Source organism: Semicossyphus pulcher, unplaced genomic scaffold (assembly GCF_022749685.1).
Source record: "Semicossyphus pulcher isolate SPU_LCO1_2020_fin unplaced genomic scaffold, fSemPul1.0.p SCAF_12, whole genome shotgun sequence".
Taxonomy (NCBI): domain Eukaryota; kingdom Metazoa; phylum Chordata; class Actinopteri; order Labriformes; family Labridae; genus Semicossyphus; species Semicossyphus pulcher.
The window spans coordinates 22892574-22912805 of NW_027211626.1; the positions used below are offsets into that span (position 1 = coordinate 22892574).

At 39.7% G+C, this 20232-nt stretch overlaps 1 protein-coding gene across 1 annotated transcript; it reads right to left on the reverse strand.

The window, feature by feature from the left end:
• Positions 1 to 2742: 2742 nt before the first annotated feature.
• Positions 2743 to 19220, reverse strand: pygb (phosphorylase, glycogen; brain). Its single transcript, XM_069658132.1, has 20 exons — positions 18860 to 19220; positions 16721 to 16822; positions 16414 to 16492; positions 14836 to 14939; positions 14587 to 14718; positions 13670 to 13781; positions 12187 to 12269; positions 11633 to 11776; positions 11266 to 11358; positions 10958 to 11104; positions 10377 to 10540; positions 9008 to 9122; positions 8786 to 8887; positions 8555 to 8702; positions 8284 to 8342; positions 8037 to 8178; positions 7512 to 7719; positions 6747 to 6881; positions 6288 to 6354; positions 2743 to 5348 (listed from the first exon to the last, which is right to left on the reverse strand). Exons 1-20 carry the CDS (start codon positions 19100 to 19102, stop codon positions 5184 to 5186), a joined length of 2544 nt encoding a protein of 847 aa, XP_069514233.1. The 5' UTR covers positions 19103 to 19220; the 3' UTR covers positions 2743 to 5183.
• Positions 19221 to 20232: the final 1012 nt, after the last annotated feature.

Genomic DNA, 20232 nt, shown 5'->3' on the forward strand with positions numbered 1-20232 from the left:
GCACTGCTCTGATTCAGGCCTCAGAGATGTGTCTCACTCTGCATCTGATCCATCCTTTGGCCCTCCCTGACACAGTAGATGGTAGACAGTCTGTGTGAGCATCTGAGGGACTCTGAAACACAAAAACACACGACGTACAGTTAAATATGGTTCAAATATTCAGTTGTCCACCAAATTATGACAACAGAAAAAGCACACAAGAGTTCTTAGGGCATTCAAAATCTGAATTCAATATAAGACGGTACGGATGTAAAGAAGCCATGGAATTCCCGACTCTGTTTGTAATACAAATTATACTGGACTTACTGCACAGCAAACAGAAACATAGCAAGTTGACCCATCATTTTATCAGATTCACAGAGGGTAACTTACAATCAGCCTATTCTCCAGCAAACAACAATGACAATAAAGCAATGTCAAATTAATTAGTTTATGTCATTGCCATAGCCAAAGACAGTCAAAAATTATTAGTAAGCATGGTTGCTCTTAATGACAGACTGTTTTTTGCCAGTTTTATGGGGGGCAGAAAACACTCTCTCAGGTGGCCTAAAAATGCTAATATTTCTGAGCTGTCTGCCGTAGACAGTAAAGTCTGAATTGTGTTTCTAAACACTGATTGAAACTGATAAATGTCAGGACAATGAAGCGGCAATTCCCAAGCGGACTCATCTTTATTATAGCGGTGTAAATCAAGACAGCTCGGGAATATTTTCTCGCCTTTAACATCCCAATGCTAACTTATGAACAAATTAATTAAGTTAGCCTCAGTTACAAACGCACACACAAGCTATGACGTAACTCTGCTCGTTTTGTGGAGTTCACTGTGAGTGGAGCTTTTGAACATTTAGTCGACATTACTGAGCTAGCTTGACATCCAAGTTATGTTAAACTCTGTGTCTGTTAACTAGCATTAATATTCGACAAATAAATGAAGAAACAAGATCATTATACATCCAGCTAATGTTAACACACACATTTTATTAACTTACTCAGGCTGTAAGCTGTACCTTAATGCAATGTTATTGTTAACATTCGGTAAATGAATGGGAATGCATGGCATTGAGCTGTCTGCTAACACTAGCATAAACAATTAACTTAACGCTATCACTTTAAGTGAGCGTCTATGTTAATGTAAGTTACCATAAGAACTCCCTGACTAAATATCACAAACTTTGACAGATATTTTAAGCAGCATTACCTCAAACTAGTGATAAAAGCTAACTTACCGTTGGTCTTTACATTTTCTTGCCTCGGCTCCCGCTGCCACAGTCAACAACCTTTACGTTTGGGCATGTTAAGAGGCCAGCACTACAGTCTGCAACGTGATTGGATAATAATTTAACACATATTGTGTTGGTCCCTTGTGTTAAGTATATAGATATATATATCCTCCAATTTGACCTTTGACACTTTACTGTGTAACTTTAGGGCTTAATTGTTCGAAAAAAGATGTGTTTGTAAAGGAAGATTGACACACAATCCATTATAAGTTAAGAACATCAAGCCTTTCAATTAGATTTACAAATTCTACCAACACTTTCTTGGGATAAATATCCCAAGAGCATTGTTGGCTGCAATCTACAGTTTAATGTCCATAAAGGGCAGACCCAATGTTCCTCATGTATGATAGTAAGAATATGTGACACATGGAAAGTCACTTTCAGAAAATAGAGAGGAAGATCAGTTCAGTAGTCTGTTTCTTTCAACAATTACTTAAAACACAAGTCAATCTAAACCTCAAATAACGCTGAAGTTTTCAGGAAATTAAGTTCATGGAAAAGAATAAACGAACTAAGTTAGGAAAAAATAATAAATAATACAAATAATATTTTAAAACTTACATCAAAGTCCTGGCACTGTATGTCCGCAGAAAATGATCTCTCTGCCTCTTCACAGTATTGTTGAATTACTCTGCCTCAGTTCAAACTCCGTTATCAGGTGCACAGTTTTCCTCCACCGGTGGCAGTAGTCCTCTTTAGTTAGAATTTGAATACAGAGCTTATATTAACTGTGTAACTGGTAGTTTAAACGTTATAGCACACTTCAACCTTGCCATAGTTAAAAGAAAAGAGCTTTTGTCAAAGTCAAAATCTGTGGCAATTTCTTCTTCAGCCCCCTCGCTGCCGGCATTTTTGTTCCTTTTTTTATCTAAAACTTGTCAGGGCTCTTTGACAGGGCCAAAGGACAAGAGGAAATTAATATTCAAAATCAAAGCATCAAGGTAAAGGGGCCAAGAACACAATTTCTTCCCTAACACGTGTCAAGCTAAAAAATTCCCATACAATTCCCATAATGCAACAAATAGGTTTCTTTGGTAAGCCCATCCTGCCTGACAGATGGCCACATATTTAATACTTTTAACAAGTTAGAAACTGTGGGGTAAAATTGGCATCAGCAATGTTGCCTTGGGGATAGCTTGGAGGTTAATCCAGCGCTGCCTTTAACCTGAAGTAAACTATTTTATATTTACAATATATTGTTGTAATAAATATTGCTCTGTGAATTTAGGTTTAGAGAACTACTTTATCCAACCATTACCTTCGGCTAAAAATAATAAATGTTTGTACACTAAAAAACAGGGTTGCCAGGTCTGTGTGACAAAACCAGCCCAATGGCCAATCAAAACCAGCCCAATACTCGAACTCAAAATGTACCCCTGTCAAACCATATACACTGCTTTTAAAGTGTAACAGCATTGCTATCATTTCCAAATGCGTTATAAAATACACAGATTAATTAAACTCAGTTTCCCAATTGTAATTTTAATCCAACATGACATGAACACAGCTGCAGCACCATCAGCTGTACAAATGAAGCAATAAAGTGCAGTGAAAAAAAAAGTAAAAAGGTGGTTCCTGGAAAAATCAATAATCCCAAATTATTAAAAGTCTTTATCTGAGAGTTAACAGGGAATTAAATGGTAAATGTCATGAAGAGAATTTAATTGTTGAAATCAGATAAACAAAACAAGCGGATTAGTTCAGTGGACGTTAAAGGGAAAAAATACTTATAAGTATAATTCAAAGATAAGTAAGCACCATCAGTAAACAGGATTTATTATTGCAACTAAGTTCCAGTGTTTGTCAGTGGAGCTAACACAACCATCTGAAGCCAATAGAAATTAAGTGTAACCAAAGTCATGTGACGTTCAAGTGGAGCTACAGATAAAGAGGAACCTCATACAGGTCGAGGGGTCGGACTCTACTAAAGCGTTTAAGGCAAACTTATCAATGTAGTCAATATGACCGAAGCAAGTCACACCTGAACTGAAAGTGAACAGTAAACTTTTTTAGTACAACAGTATTTTTATATCAGCGGAGGAGAAGTTTTATCGTAAGTCAAAAGAAGACATTTGACAGTTGGAAGTCAATGGAAAATTAAAAAACATTGAACTGCTTTTAATAAGATTCCATGTTTAAATGTGACAGTGAAACTGCAGACCAATCGCAAACATTTAAGTTCTACAGTGTTGTAAATCAATGGGTTGTGCATTTAGTTATTTTTAAGGGAATAAGGGAGTATTCACAGTAAAAGTTAAAGTAATGGATTACTCCAGTTTACTCCAACAAACTACAACGTTTACAGTGCAGTTTTATGGTCACTGTAAGTCATTACATTTTTCTTATTGTTTTAGTTCAATTAGGAACACAAAGTCAATGGAAAAAAAATCTACTAATTTGTTTACCTTTACTGAAAATCAAAGGGACAAAAGTGAATCATGGGCGGTGTCAGTGTATATCTAACTGCTGTGCATAATCTGAAATTATTGTACAACCAAATACAGTTTTGGTCCACACAGCCAAAGGTAACAGTGATGTTTTCATACAGCTGTCCAACATGGCAACAAAATAGCTTCAGTAACAGCGTAAAATATACTATAAATGTTAACAAGGCTGTTTGAATCTCTGTAATATCAATAACATTTATATTTGAAATAACAAAAAGTCACCAACATTCAACAAAACAATAAGCCTGTAAGTAGAAAAAAAAGTCAACATTATGATGATACAGTGTAATCAAACTGTCAGGTGCTGAGATCCAGATTGCTGTGTAAACTTCAGAGAAACCTTCACTGAAACAGAGAATAAGATGATGTTTTTAACTGTAACCAGAAAATCCTGGAGGGCTAAAAGAAGGTTTACTTTAAAGGAGGATTAAAGGTGATGTTGGTAAAGTTGGTGAAAGACAAGTTTGTGGAAAAGAAAAGAAAATTACTTCTATTTCAAGCCAAGTTGTTAGCTTATCCGTGTCTGCTTTGACACATATCAATATTGTTAACTAGTAAGCTAGCTAACATTAGCTATGGCTAACCTGTGATTAAATTAGCCTTTTAATTCAATCTCTTGAGGACAACAGGAGTTGCATTAACCTGCTTAATGGTAAAAAAAACCAGATATTTAAGTTGCCTTCAAAAAGGAGCTCTTGTTTTTCACTACACCAAGTGCGAAGTATGCTAACACAACATTAGCTGCAACATCAGCACACTAGCTCAGGAGCTTTAAACAAAGAAGTCTTGAATCTCACAGCAGGTCATTCAAGTGGACATCATTCAAACAAGGCACATACATTTTGGCACAATCATATCCTTACAATATTATTATGCACAAGCAGGAAGAAAACAACTGTTTTCAATTATGTTCACATCATATCGCAGTTCTGAACATTTTAGTAGCTCAAAATATGCAGCTGGGAGGCACTTTTAATAGCAAATTGTCTATATGACATCCTATGTCTGGTGTTTTTCAACCTAAAACAACCCTATGAAAATTGGCTGCCATTGGGTAAATTTAAACAACATTTCTGATTGACCTGTTTTACCTAGTCCTAGATATGAGAATGTCTTCATTGATTCAAAAGGAAAAAACAGGAACCAGTAAATGAGGACTTGATAATGGTATAAATATCTTTCTTTAAACTGTTCAATTTGGTTTTGTTGCAAAAGCTGTCGGTGGGATTCTTTGTCGTTTATCTTCTATTTTTGACATTATTTTTAGAAGGCTAATTTGTAGCTTCTTGCTAACTGTTACTTCTGATTTCAATCCAAGATGACTCATGAGGTCGAGAAAGAAAAATTACTTCAGTTACATTTTTTGGGAGAACAATTCCTTCCAGAGTTTGTTCAAACATTCAGTTGCAGCCGTGAAGTTGGATCACTTGACTCTGCGATCAAGCTCCTTACTTCCTCACTTACGGGACTCGACCGGTGGCTCGTTGGGTGGTGGGATCTTCACACCGGACGGTTCGACTCCCCAGATCTCCCGGGCGTACTGGGAGATGGTCCGGTCGCTGGAGAACTTTCCGGAGGCGGCGATGTTGCGGATTACCATCTTGGTCCACTCTTTGGGATTCTAAAGGGGAAATGAAAACAGAGATGTGCTGTTTCATGAGTTTATTATTATTTGTCTAAACCTCAGTGTTTGTGATGTTCATAAAACTCTTCTATCTATCATCAGAAATTACATTTTGAAAGTATATGTTTTTTCATTCAAAGGCAAGAAGTCAACTACAAATCCCAGGATACTTTTCACCAGCAAACATCCAAGTACACTGAAGACTGATCAAATATTCAGCAGTTGTTTTTTTCTCTGATAATGGATCGATTTGATATTATTTAAGTAACCATAGCGACATGTTTGAGCAACAGCAGCTTGGGCTGGTGGGTATAGAAGTATTTAGATCTGTCCACCAAACTAACAGATCAAATGTTAAACTGAAGGTCAGAGCAGAAACCTGTTGAATGGTTTACATCATCAAGAGGAGAACAAAAATAAACCTGATTAAAAGGAAGATTATTCAGATGGACAAAATAAAAAATAGATGATCTATAGTTCATATTTTGATTTTATCTTGCTGTATATGTCATGGCTTTGGTTTTATGGTTTGTTGCACTATAAAGAAGAAAATAATGCAAATATAAAAATATAAAATCCCCCCCAAAAGTTTTGTAAAGATAATTGGTCAGAAATGCATGTACATTATATCTTAGTGCATTACCAGTAATTAGTAAAATTAAATAAAATAGAATAACAAACAGAGTAGAAATTAATTTAACGTAATAATTGAGGAAAGGCAGCATATTGTGAAATATTGACATATAAACAATAGTTAAGTCAAGTCTTTAGTTTGTCTTAAATCGCTTGTACGTGACTGTTGAAAAAATCTGTTCCTTGCATGAGACTTTCAGATATTCCTCTTATGTCTGTGTGTTTAATGTGATATTTTGTTACATTTTTCTTTAAATAGGGAAACTTTAAGGTTACATTTTACAACAGGGAGACATGTTTTACCTTGTACAGCTCACTGACTCTCTCCTGACATCCGACGTAGGCTTCAAAATCAGCAAACACCTTAAACCTGAGGGAGGAACATGGAAAGTGTGTCAGAAAGTTTATACACACAAAAATACAATCAAAAACTGAGAGCTATGTTTGTTGGCAGCTTTCAACAGATGTGTTTTTATTTTCTTTTAAAGTAGCTAGGCTATCAGTTTCTCCTGCTTCCAGTCTTTGTGCTAAGCTAGGCTAAAAGCAAAGTCGACTGAATGTTGGCATGTTCCTTTAAATGTGATCTTGTAATAAGTGACACAAACAAAGATTTAGAGTTCATCTATCTATCTATCTATCTATCTATCTATCTGTCTATCTATCTATCTATCTATCTGTCTATCTATCTATCTATCTATCTATCTATCTATCTATCTCTCTCTCTCTCTCTCTCTCTCACTCTCTAAACTGACTCGTTTTTACCTGTCATGGTTCATCAGCATGTCGATCAGGTCTTTGAAGAGTTCAGGTTGTGTGGGACTGAAGAACCCGCACTGGATCTGATCCACAGCCAGTTTCAGCTCCGGCAGTTGCTCGTAGTACTCTCTGGCATTGTACCTGCAGATGATACAGCACAGGTTAACAGGAAGTGATGTCATTACCTGCAGACCGACACTCTATTTAAGAGTGAGAGATTCTATCAAATATTACAGGATGACCCCTGAATATTTCCTTTAGCGCCACCACCAGGTAAGTGATCTAAAAACATTTGCAGTTGGTGCGTTGAAGGACACCTGTGTTCAAGTTGACTGCTGAACAGCAAACTGAATAACGTGCATTGTTGAAGAAAAGCATCCAAAACACCTGTAGTTTGGAATTCAATCTTATGCAGCTTCAAGCTATAAACTGTTGTTGTCATGTTATTGTCATAATATTCTAAATTTACTTATTTCTATTAATTTGTCGTTTAAACTCGTAGTTCTTTTTGATGCTTTTTGGTGTTTTTAATTACTTCAAAAAGGAGAATACTGTTCAACACAGCATGGTTATGCAAGTATGGAAATAATAATTAGTAGATGAAACTGGAAATTAAATAGTGTTCATTTGCAGCCCTTCTTGTAGGCAAAGTGTCCCTGAATGCACCACAGATTACAGTCCCATCACATCAAAGCAGTGTAGCGTTTGTCTGACTAAAGACACTGATAGATGATCTTTGTGAAGACAGGAAGTGATGCAAAGCCTCCTCACCCCTTCCTGTCCATCTCCTCCACGTCGGTCACTCTCATGCCAAAGATGAAAAGGTTCTCCTCTCCGGCCTCCTCGGCCATCTCCACTGTAGCTCCATCCATGGTGCCAATAGTCAGAGCGCCGTTCAACATGAACTTCATGTTTCCTGTTCCGGACGCTTCCGTTCCTGCTGTGGAGATCTGCTCAGACAGGTCGGCAGCAGGGATCACTGGGAACAAAGTCAGAGACACTCATTCAGCTTAAGTGATGTAGGATGTAGTGTCTATACCTCCTGGTAACTCAGAACAAAGAAAACTCCTATGTTGTCTGTTTATGTTTGTCTCGACCAAAGATCACCTTTGAGAGAAGAGGCTCCACTCTGTTACACTGCTGTACAACTAGCGTCTTTTCTCATTTCAGCTTTTCCAATAGAGTGAGACCTCTTTTCTTTAACTAATATCACATCAGATTCCAGAGTCCCACTCTCCTTTTGCTGCAAACTTTAGTCTATTTGTCCTCTGCTCCTCCTCTTCCTCCTCCTCTCACCTCTCTCAGCCAAAGACACTTTGTAGTTTTCCAGGAAGATCACTTTCAGTTTGTCTCCCACTGCAGGGTCGTTATTGATCACATGACCCACGGAGGTGATCAGTTTGATGATCATCTTCGCCATGTGGTAACCAGGAGCTGCCTGGAGGGGAGGAGAGAAAATAACACACCATGAAAACTGAACTAAACAAACTCTTATTGTTACATTCACTTAATACGTTGATATTGATTTGTAATCGGATCAAACCTTTCCTCCGATCATCACCGTCCTGGGAACAAACTCTCTGCTGGGCTCCAGTTTGATTCCTGGAGACAAAGATAAATACACAAAGTGAAATAAAATAAATCTAATGGGAAGGATAAATGTTTTGAAATTCTATAGAGATCCACCAGCAGGGGGCAGAACACTCTAACAACACCACTGCTTTTAAAAAGAAGAAAATAACACAACAGCACATTTATTGAGGCAACATCAAATCTGTTATTGTTGATAGCACCACGTCAGCCTCCTTTCTTACGGTTGTAGAGCAAGACGGCGTGCAGACAGCTAAGCAGCTGCCTCTTGTACTCGTGGATCCTCTTCACCTGCACGTCAAAGATGGACTCCGGGTTCACTTTCACCTGAGTCTGGTCTTGCAGGAAGGAGGCAAACTTCAGCTTGTTCTCCTGATAGCAGAGACAAAGACATGTCAGACAGACGGACAGGGAGGCAGACAGGTCCTTGAACAGACACAGAGAGACGGACAGACCTGTTTGATTTTGGCCACGTCTCTGATGAAAGCTTCATCGTCTACAAACTGGAGGATTTTCTGCAGCTTGTGGAGATCAGTGAGGAAGTCTTCTCCAATCCTCTGCACGAAGAACAGAAAGAACAAACATGATGAAGAACTTCATCTGAAGCCACCGCTAAAGAAGCTCCAGACTCCTGACCTGACAGGAGTCTGGAGTGTGGTGGAGTGGTGTGTTTGTACCTCAGCGATGATGTCAGTCAGGCCGGGGTTACACAGCAGCAGCCAGCGGCGAGGAGTGATGCCGTTAGTTTTATTCTGAAACTTCTCTGAGTCCACTTCATGGAAGTCTTTAAACCTGCAGCCACAAACATCCTGCTGTTAGAAGTGTGAAGGAACCAGATCTGCCTGACTCATATTCAGCATCTGAGTCAAAAATTAAAGAGATAATCTGAATAAAATGAAAGAATGATCGTCTTTGCCTAAAGTTAAAAACATTTATCCAGTCAACTTTAATGTCTTATTTTTAAATCTGTCATTAATGACAAACAGGGTTTGACATCTATTTTAGCAATCTCTACCAAAGAGTGTATAAAAGGAATAGATGTAGCCTTCAGGACTCAAATGTGAAGTCAATGCAGATGTGCACTAAAACCTCCATTCTTTCTAAAGGGTAGCACAGGGTGACTCCACTGGCTGCAAAACTAAATCTGATTGAAAAATGAGCCAACTTCTAACTTGATTTATTACCTCAGGAATGTTCATTTTCTAAATGATGGTCCCATTTAGAGTCAAATACACAACATGGCATGGTATGCTGTAGTGGCTACCTGTTATTCGCGCTACCATGGTGACCTGAAACATGTCTTGTACTAAAAGACACTTCAGTAAATACACCTTGTTTAAAAGCTGTTTTTGCCAGGAAAAACTAGCACCCCAATTAAAATCCTTTACTTTTTATTACAGATGCACCTTGCTAACTAAGCTAGCGCTAGCATTCGGCATTTGCTATACCCTTGCTCTTCTCCAGGTCCGCCCTCTCATTCAAACATGGTCACTTCTGGCTCCAGAAATACATATGGCGACAGCCAAAATGCCAAACTAAACGTAGGCTTCATAACAGTAGTCAACAAAACAGTTACATCATGGTGGTCTGATTCTTCTCTCATCTCAAACTTTTAACTACACTCACCAATAATGTTTTACTTCTGAAAGAGTACTGAACCATAGGCCTACACTAAAATACTCCATTACAAGTATCAGCATCAAAATGTACTATAAGCATAAAAAAGTAAGTATTATACAGAATGAACCAATTACATGCATTGAGCTGAAGCTAAATCTTACTACTTAACTAGAGCTGGTTAGGTGTACAATTCCTAATTTGTAAAGCCACTGAAGCTGTCTGATAAATGTAGAGCTGTATTAACTACACTCTTCGCTCTGAGATGTAAATGGTTCAAGGCAGAAAGCCTACATTCAGGTACAAGTACCTTAAATCTATACTCAAATAGACAGGTTGAGTTAATGTACTTCACTGTATTGTTTGTTCATACACCAGCAGGACTAAAGACTATAGTCTTTGTTCTGATTGGTCGTCTCCTGGACTCACACTGTGTTTTTCACGATGTCCGAGTGGATCTGAGCGACTCCGTTGACAGCGTGAGATCCGACCACACACAGGTGAGCCATGTTGATTCTCTTCGGATCGCCCTCCTCGATCAGAGACATCCGACGCAGACGGTCTGTGTCCCCGGGGAACATGGCGGCGATCCGCTGAGAGACGCAGTGAAAATAATTTAACATGCGCACACAGACACAGAGTAGAAACAGTCCAAGTTTCCTTCAAGCTTTGTGTATTCATGAAGTATAGTGCAGTAGAGTACAACAGAGTCTGATAATGAGATGCATCGAGTAGTCTTATTTCTAGGTGACTTCAGGCTGAGCAAAATTCAGTCTTGCATCTCAGTACATTTGTACTTAAAGTCTGTAGAGTTTGTCAGGTGTGTATTTTATGGTAATATATCCAGGTGAGTTAATGTTTTGGTATGTGAATAGAAATAAGTAGAGTCTCATAATCAGGAGTCTGTACTTTCACACCAAGAAACATCTCTTTTAGAGAGTTTCAGCGGTGTGAGCCAGGCCGTCTCCGGTCGGCTGATGGCTGCAGTTTGTCAGTAGTGTGTCACTTACGTCCATGTGTCTCTGGTTGATCTCATAGATGATGAGCAGGTGTCGGGGCAGCAGCTGTTCGAACATGGACACCGGCCAGCGCTCCAACGCCTCGGGCAGCACTGTGTGGTTAGTGTACGCACAGGTACGACAAGTGATGTCCCAGGCCTGCACACACACACACAAACATGTACAGAAACAGTCAACATGGACAGGAAGTCCTCAAAGAACTGAGAAACGATCCATCTGCTGATGAAGACCATATGACCATGTCTTTATATGTTAGAAATCTATATTAAATAAAGTGTTCAGTGAGTCTGTGGTCAGACCTTTTCCCAGTCCAGCTTCTCGATGTCCACCAGGATCCGCATCAGCTCGGGGATGGCCAGAGCTGGGTGGGTGTCGTTCAGCTGGATCGCCACCTGACAGGACAGGAAGTACAGGAGTCAACACCACCACAGAAGAAGAAACATTATTATATGTTCCTGGATAGACAGGAGGGATGGAGAACATTACAGATATTATCTTATATATACAGTTATATAAATGAATTACATAAAAACACTGTTATCTGCTGGCTAGTTCGATGCACCACATTTTAGAAGATCCTCTTATGTTGATAGAGTCTCTGTCCTGTCAGAGCGATGCAGCTCTAAAACGTCCCCTCTTCATGAGTTCAGACAAACAAACTCTCACCTTGTCAGGAAACGTGTCGAAGGACGTCCTCACCGGGTCTCTGCAGCCAAACTTGGAGGATTTGAACCTGCGGATGATGTCCTGCAGCGTGGCCGCGACCACGAAGTACTCCTGCTTCAGGCGCAGCTCCTTCCCCTCAAAGAACTACACACAAACACTTTCACTACATTTTCATCCACTCTTTGTTATCAAATGCAGAACAAGATCAGAAGAAATACAGACTTCATCAGTGATTTTAAAGTCTAGTACTGAAGTCTAAACTTTGAAAAGTTCTGTCAGCATCTTCGATCCCTTCTGTATTTTAAGAGAAAAATCTCTCCTCAGATGTTTCCTCTTGGAGATAAAGACAAAACCACACAGAGAAGATCTGAATTTAAAAGGTTAAAAGTGTTTATTCCCTGCAGATCATTTACTTCAGTAAAAGTACTTACAGTAATAATATATATTGTAATACTGTGTTATATCATTGATGCATACATGTGGTGCAGTACAAAGTACAATATTTCCCCCTGAGGTGTAGCAGAGTAGAAGTCGAACTACTAAAGTGTACTCACGTTGTCGTTGGGGTAGAGGACTCTGGAGATGTTTTCTGCCAGGTTTCTGTCCAGAACAGCTTCGATGTAACCTCCAACGTTAACTGTGAAGCAGAAACACACAGTCAGACTGCAGAAGCAACACTAGAGCAACAGGATCCTGGTTCTGGTTCTCTGTGGGTTTAACTGGCTCAGCAGTTTCATGAAGCTGTTACATTTAGTGGCATGCTTATCTCTGCTTGTACGAGCCAATTTGTGCTCCTAGGAACATATAAGTAGGAACCAATCTTTGTGTGTTCAGGTGTTCTGCCTGGAAGCTTGACAGTTTTTGACCACACACACACACGCTGCGGTAACCGGTGGCAGTTCTTGTGTTGGATGTTTGTTTGTACACTACCAGTCAAAAGTTTAGACACACTTTCCCATTCACTTTTATGAGAAGATGTGTCCAAACGTTTGACTGGTAGTGTATTTGCATTACATGTTTGAGTTTCAATGGACACAAAAAAGGAGAAAATAAACGGACAAGTGTTCAATGGAAAAGTTTGCCTATCAGACTTTAATTCAACAGACATCAGACCCGGTAAGGTGCATTGATTAGTTAACTCGTGGTGTAGCACCTCAGGGGCTTAAAGCGTTGGCTTAGCCTCTACACAGCGCACTTTTATGTCGCTGTGGTTCTTGACTTGTCAATCACAGGCAGCCCTGCCCAAAAGCATACCCTGCTTTATCATCTATTTTACTCTAAATGGGATGATCATTGTTGGAAATGACCATCATGCTTTGTGGAAGAAGACTTGGAGGTAATAAAGTGACACACAGACATCTATACTATCAGACTTCGTTTTACTATGTCCTCTTCTTATATGTAACCTGGGGGTAGGACTCACAGGTTTGATGGTTTAATTGTTAGTTTTATTGTCTGAATGTTTCATTTTTTGTTGTTTTGTTTGTTTTGTGTGCGTCAATAAAAACAAAAAATCTAATTAAGGAAAAAATAAAGAAATAGTGCTGGTATTTTCTACATTTTTGCTGTGACTGTGTTGTGCATTTATGTCTCTTCTATTTTTAGCATAAATATCATGTCAGGTAAAATTATTCCATTAGATCTACAAAAAATGTCTTGGTTGGTATTAATAAGTAAACAATTTGTTTGGTACTTTGACTTCATGTCAGGATCCTGTAGGATCAATTAGTTTCATTGTACAATACTGTTAAGATCATGTGACCATGCTCTGGTCTCTGCAGGGCTGCATCAGTGCAGATCAGCACCTCAAGTCTGGATGTATAAAATTGGATTTTAAAAATCCTTTCATCTGAGAGTGACAGCAGTGTTTGTTGTAGTTTCTTACAGCCGCCACTGGGAGTCACTTTCAGCTGTAATTCATCAGCACATGATGTGTCGTTTATTACTTGTTGTTTAGTTCTTCTCTGTGTCCTTTTAAAAACTGAATTAATACAGTCTCTGCTATTTAATCTGAAGATGATGAAGAGTCAGACGTACAGTTCTGCAGTTTGAAGTCATTGGGAGCTTTAGCCGACCACAGTCTCATCGTGTTCACCGTGTTGTTTTGGTAACCAGGAACTGGAGTGTCATAGGGCATCGCCAACACCACCTACATACACACAGAAAGGCAAAATGTTAATGTGTAGTATTAAGTAGTAAAGGTACACACAGCAGTGTCAAAGTACTGAGAGGTTAAAGTAGTACTAACTAAAAGTTATTTTTTAACCTGATAACCCAACAATAATGTCTTAACATTGACCCATCTATTAACCATAATTACAGACATTATCATTAACTTATTAACATTATAAAGGTTAAATCTAAACTAGTTTATACACCAGGGCTGCAAGTTAATTAAGCATTTGTTTTACTTTCTCAGTGAACTGATAAATCATTAAAGCTTCTGTGAGGAGTTTTTAGCTGGTTATAAAACGTATTGAAATGTATACTGATGCCTCTATTTAAAACAACAAGCTACAAAAACAAATGAGACAATCGGCAACAAGACTGACTACTTCTATATAGTTATCTTTAGTGCCTGTTAATGCTGCCATCAGGTCTTTGTTCAGATTTTACACAGAAAAGATTTATATGTTTGAATTATTTCCTCATACCTCACTGACCTCCTTCACCGACACACTCCCACCCACAACCTCAGATCTGCCGACGCCAGCCTCCTCACCCCTCTCACCCGATCCAAGCATCGAACTTGGGGGGGGGCAGCCTTCTTAGGGGCATTTTGTATTCTTCAGTTCATCAGATATCCGGATGTATCGTTATATCATTGTACAATATATCAATTATCGCAATTATTATTCCTTTTCCTGCTCAGACCTAATGTTTACTGACACTGAGAGAAGATGGAATCAGCTGATCAGATCGATCATGCAGATTGGCCGGTCTCTGTTTCTCACCTGTGTATCGACCCACTTCACTCCGCTCTCGGTTTTTTCCACTCGGCCGTAGAAGTGAACCGGCAGCATGTACTCCGGTCTCGCCTTCTCCCAGGGGTTCCCGTACCTCAACCAATCATCTGCCTCCTCCACCTGAGGGATGCGGAGCAACACGTGAGCCACAAACACACCTCCTAAACACCTGTGGGTGTGTGTTATTGTGTGTGTGTGTGTGTGTGTGTGTGTGTGTGTGAGTGTGTGTTTGTGTACCTGCCATCCGCTGCTGATCTTCTGGTTAAAGATGCCAAACTCGTATCGAATACCGTAACCGTAAGCTGCCAGGCCGAGAGTCGCCATGGAGTCCAGGAAACATGCTGAGGAAGAGGACAAAGATAAATCACAACACCTTGGACAGAGAGACGTTTGTGCAGAATGAAGACAAATTAGAAAGTGAGGTCATTTGTATGAAGAAGGGACATTTTAAGATATTGAGGACATTTGTGGGGAAGTGAGGACTTTTGTGTAAGTAAGGACCTTTTGTGGAAGTTAAACATTTATTAAAATTTGTAAATTTGGGGGACTTGGATACATTTTTAGAAAGTGGGAACCAACATAATTATGTTATGAAACTGTATTGTGTATTTACAAAACTAATTAAAATTAAATTAAATAACAGAGAAAATGTCTTTAGTTTTTTGTCACTGTGTTTGGGTCCCATTTGGGATTACGTCAAATATGACTGCGTTTTAGATAAGAATAAGTGACTTGTAGTGGAAGGTGATAAAATATGTGGAATAATTCTCAGGCAGAAAAGTCCCACCAATCTAAAAGTCCATTTGAAAAGCTACCTTGACAATGTAATGGAAAACGCCAAGCTCCCCTTCCCTGAAACAGACGCTAACTCCAGGTCACGCAGCATTATACAGACTTTTACCCCTGCAGTGCTTCAAACGGCGACCCGATAGCTTCTGGTTAGTAACACCACCAGCAGGAGGGCAAGTATCCCATATTACAAAAAAAATTAAACCAACAGAAACTAAACTAAAACTAAGCATTTTCAAAATATAGAAACTAAACTAAACTAATAAACCAGCGTTGAAAACTAATCAAAACTAAACTGAAACTGAAAACAAAAAGTCAAAACTACACAAAAATAAAAAACTAATACAAATTCTAAACTCTTTTAACATGGGTGGGAACATCTTCAGAAATTAACAATGTCCTTACATTGTTGGTAAAGGGAGGACATTTTAGCAGAGAGAGATTTAGAAAGTCAGGGCACACATGGAAAGTGGAGACTTCTTTGGAGAAGAGAACACAGCTGGAAAAGTGGACATTTGAGGGTAGGTGAGGGGGTTTGTGTAAATGAGGATATATTTGAAGTTAGAACATTTCTCCTGAAAGTATGGATGTTTTTGAAAAGCTCTGATGTTTGGGGAGAAAGAAGACACTTTGGGGCATCCTTTATAAAGTGGGAACATGATTTCTAGAAAGTGAGGTCTTTTTGGCTGACCGCCGGGGTCAGCCTTACACATTGGTCTGTATGTGACTGACTGACTGAGTAACTGACTGAGTGAGTGAGTGACGGTACTTTCAGGGCCATAGAGAGAGAGAGTTGCAACATCGCAATGGCGGATCATGGAGCATGTTGGACCTCCACTGACGCGACTCTCTTTCTATATGACTGATACTTTGTTCCGGGAGTAGGGGGGACTACTCCTCCGCTGTCCTCACCTACGTCCGCAGCACTCACTTCCAGCTACGTTGACTTTTCTCATACCACGACTGGGAAGAGCCAAAGTAGGACATTTTTATACACAGGTAATAACTGTTAACAAGGGTCCGTACCTGCCAGTCGACCCAGTCCTCCGTTGCCGAGACCAGCGTCCTCCTCGATCTCCTCCAACTCCTCCATGTCCAAACCCAACTACACAAGCACACACACAAACACACACACACACACACTTGTTATCAGTGCATTTTCAGGTGTTTTATAATCACTTCCTGGTTGTTGTGAAACTATGAGGAAGTTGAAACTATCAGATTGTAAAGCTTCATGCTCCGCTGTGTGTGTGTTGGTGTATTGCATCACACTTGTGATGGTGTGTTATTTTATTGTGTAAGGTAGAAATCTGAGCGACAGGTGTGTTATTACCTGGTAGATGGCCTCATCGCAGGCGTTCTGCAGGCCCAGGTTGATCATGGTGTTCTGCAGCGTTCTGCCCATGTAGAACTCCAGGGACAGATAATAAACCCTCTGAGGACAAACAGCAGCACAGACCCTGAGTCAGCGTTTGTGAGGCATCCGGACAATGTGACATCCATCCGTACAGACAATCAAACAACGACCTGACGACAAATACTGAAAACCTAAGATTCAACATGATTATACCACATCATAGTGATCTAAAGCAACAGGTAAAATCAATCAGGCTTGATCAATATCATATCTTGAGGAGTAAAACCAGGATCAAGTTTAAGATCATTTCTCGATGAAAATAAATCTGAAGATTTGATCACGTCTAGATCACTTTCAATTCTCTGATTGTTTACAGCTCTCAGCATCTGACAGCAGATCAGATCCCCGAGCAGGAAAGTATCACAACACGACAAAATATACTGAAATGATAAAACAACACCTGCACTAAGACATTAGCATTCAAAGCAGAGGACAGTAGCTAAGTACACAAACTTAATTACTGCACTTATAGATAATTTTGTGATACTTTATCAGAGTGTTTGTATTTTATACTACCTCATAGTTGAGCTCACTACATTTAATAGACAAATTGTTCAGGTTTTGTTCAAGTTTAAATCACTATTATGTTGTTTTATATTTTGCTTACATGATGCATCTTCCTGAATAAACTTTCGCAACATAAAATGAATTACTTAATGCACAGAATTACTCACACAGTGCACAGAGTGGGAGGAACTGGGGTTTAACAGATTATATCTCCTCCTGGAGAACAGGAAGTTTTTGGGTTAAAACAAAGATCTGATCAGGAAACAGAAAGTGGACATTCAGGATATGAACAAAACCTGATTTCAACTTTTGACAGTTTCCTCCACACAGGTTGGTGATCTGCTTTAACACTTACCATAAGATTTTATCATATAGGCTACTGTAGGTTCATCCTCAGCCTGATCTCAGTTGCTTCTTCAATATCTTTATTCTTAATGATTTTGCATCACAATGTTGTTCAAATTCCTTAATGTGATATTTTGTGGTTGTCTTTTATTGTTGTTTTTTTTGTCTTAAACAAAATTGTCACTAACTTCCAGACTCCCCTCACCTCCATTTAACACAGCAACAGCCTTCAGCTGACACTGTCACAAACTGCAGATTCACCTCCAGAAAAAGTACACTTACACTATACACTTTAAAGTGTGACACAGCTGGAACATCTGGATGCATGGTGCAGCTGTGTCAGCAGTCAGTCTGTCTGATTCCTGGATATCAGGGGTGTTTCTTGTTCTTAATCGCTCTGAAAATGGGTCTGGTTTGGAGCACTTCACTTACTTTTAACAGTGATATGTACTTAAAGGTTCTTCAACATGAGACACATAACAAGACACATAATAATTGTGGAACTGCAAAAAAGCGACTCAGCAAATAACCAAAGATACAGCTCTGATCATGCATACTGTACTTTTGACAATAATCAAGGAGACATTAATAATATAATTATCCTAATTAAAGATCAGATGCAAACTCCGCCTTTAAGGTCAAGCAACACTGCAACTTTAGACTTGGTGTAAGCTTTAAGATACATTGAACTGCCATTTGACTTAATGCAGTTGAGGACAACCTCTCTTTCAATAAAAGAACTGGGACAAGAGAAGGTCATATAGAAAGTCAAGCCGAACTCCTATTTAAATTTATATGACTTAACATCGCCCTACTGTTCTGTGAAAATGTGCAATTAAAACAAGATTGTGAAGGTATATTTAAGATTGCTACGATACTCTGCTAACTTCGGCACATCAAAAACACATCAAATACGACGCTATTTCTACGTAATGGTGCGTTAAACAACTGGTTCGCCTTGCTGTCTCCAGTGTTTTCAACTGCAAGAAACAAAGTTTTCAGACTTGACTTCTTTGTAAAATAAGTGACTCAAATCAGGTTAAAAGCATGCCGAATGTGTGACTGGTACCTACACATCCCAAAGGAAAATATGCCATGTTTTCACCTTTATCACATTTACAGATCCTTTGAAAAATATATAAAAGAGGTATATTTTTCAGCGGAGTTCAGCAATTTTTCTCTGCCGGCTCCTGCTGCTCATACCTTGGGGTCCTTCTCGTAGTAATACTGCTGGGTGCGGATCCAGCGGCCCACCAAGTGGTCCCGGACGGTGTGAGCGAGGGCGAAGTAGTAGTCCCGGGGCGTCGCTACGTTTCGGTCCTTCACCAGGGTGAAGTGAAGGTGTCGGTTAAAACTCCGCATGATCTCCGCTACGTCTCCCAGCCCGGCAATGCCCCGGACACTGATCTGCTTCCGCTTCTCCTGGTCGGTGAGCGGCGTCGCCATGATTCAACAAAAAAATCACCGGGATGGGAAGCAAAGAGAGGGACGGGTCGATGAAGCTGATCCTGCAGAGAGTGGCAAACACCTGGCAGGTAGTCGGAAGACAACACACAGCCCCGCCCACTGAAAACTTTGACAGCACTGAAGTGGATGGGGAGGAAACTTGACGGTCAGGGGGCGAGGCCATGTGTAGACTGTCTAACAAGGAAGAAGACGTCTCACTCTGACGAGCTTCAAACTATCTTAGCAAAATCCGCCGTTCCCACTCCAAACCTCCAGAGCAGATACAACTCAATATTGACAGATGCGAAAGTGATGGGAAAAACTTTCAAAAATAAAAGTAAACCTATGTAACGCATTGCGTTAGCAAGGCTATCATAGCTTACTAAAACTAAATTTATAAACTAAAACAAAGTGTGAAAAACGTTAAGTTGACTGCAATACAAGTAAAAACTAATGGAAAATACAAAACTATAATAACTGTGGTTGTTAGGAAGAACGAAGCACTTTGCCAATGTAGGCGCATGACATGTAACTTCACCAGCAGAGGTCGCCCGCTGCCCACTGCGGCGCCCATTTTGAGGCAATAAGGTTGGCCGACAAATTATCATGTAAAAACCGTTCTGACTATGGTTCTGACACATGTTTTTGCCAAGGAGCAGCACTGCTAAAACAGGTAGCTAACCACTGTGTTTTAAGGCATAGGGTGTGCAGAAGTCCACCTGCATGCTACTCTTTCAATGGCAATCTTAGCTTCCACAATTAAATTGCCTTTCTCAGGTTTAATTCGGTTTGTTAGTGCTACATGTTTAACCATTATGTCATCAGGGAAAGGCAATGCCCTGCACTGTTCATACCTGAGATTAGGTAAAAGTGAAATTGAGTCATTCAGTTTTTCCCACAAACTCCCTGGGACTCACTCCAAGACCCCATGCGGCTCACCTCCCTAGATTTCCCTGTGTCTGTGCAGGCTGATGATAGTCACCCACCATCACTCTCTCTTCAATTAACTGCTGGATTTGCAGGACAGAGCAGCACACCACCCCTTCCTTCAGCCCCATAAAAGGGCCCTGTTGGTTGGTTATGAATGGATCACTTTTGGATATTTAGATCATGATATATGGTAAGCCACA

Coding starts and splice junctions, on each gene's coding strand:
- pygb (XM_069658132.1), bottom strand. CDS start 19,102: ATGGCGACGCCGCTCACCGACCAGGAGAAGCGGAAGCAGATCAGTGTC. Junction 8,888..9,007: donor TGACTGACATCATCGCTGAG/GTACAAACACAC, acceptor TTCTTCGTGCAG/AGGATTGGAGAAGACTTCCT. Junction 7,720..8,036: donor AGTGTCTTTGGCTGAGAGAG/GTGAGAGGAGGA, acceptor CTTTGTTCCCAG/TGATCCCTGCTGCCGACCTG.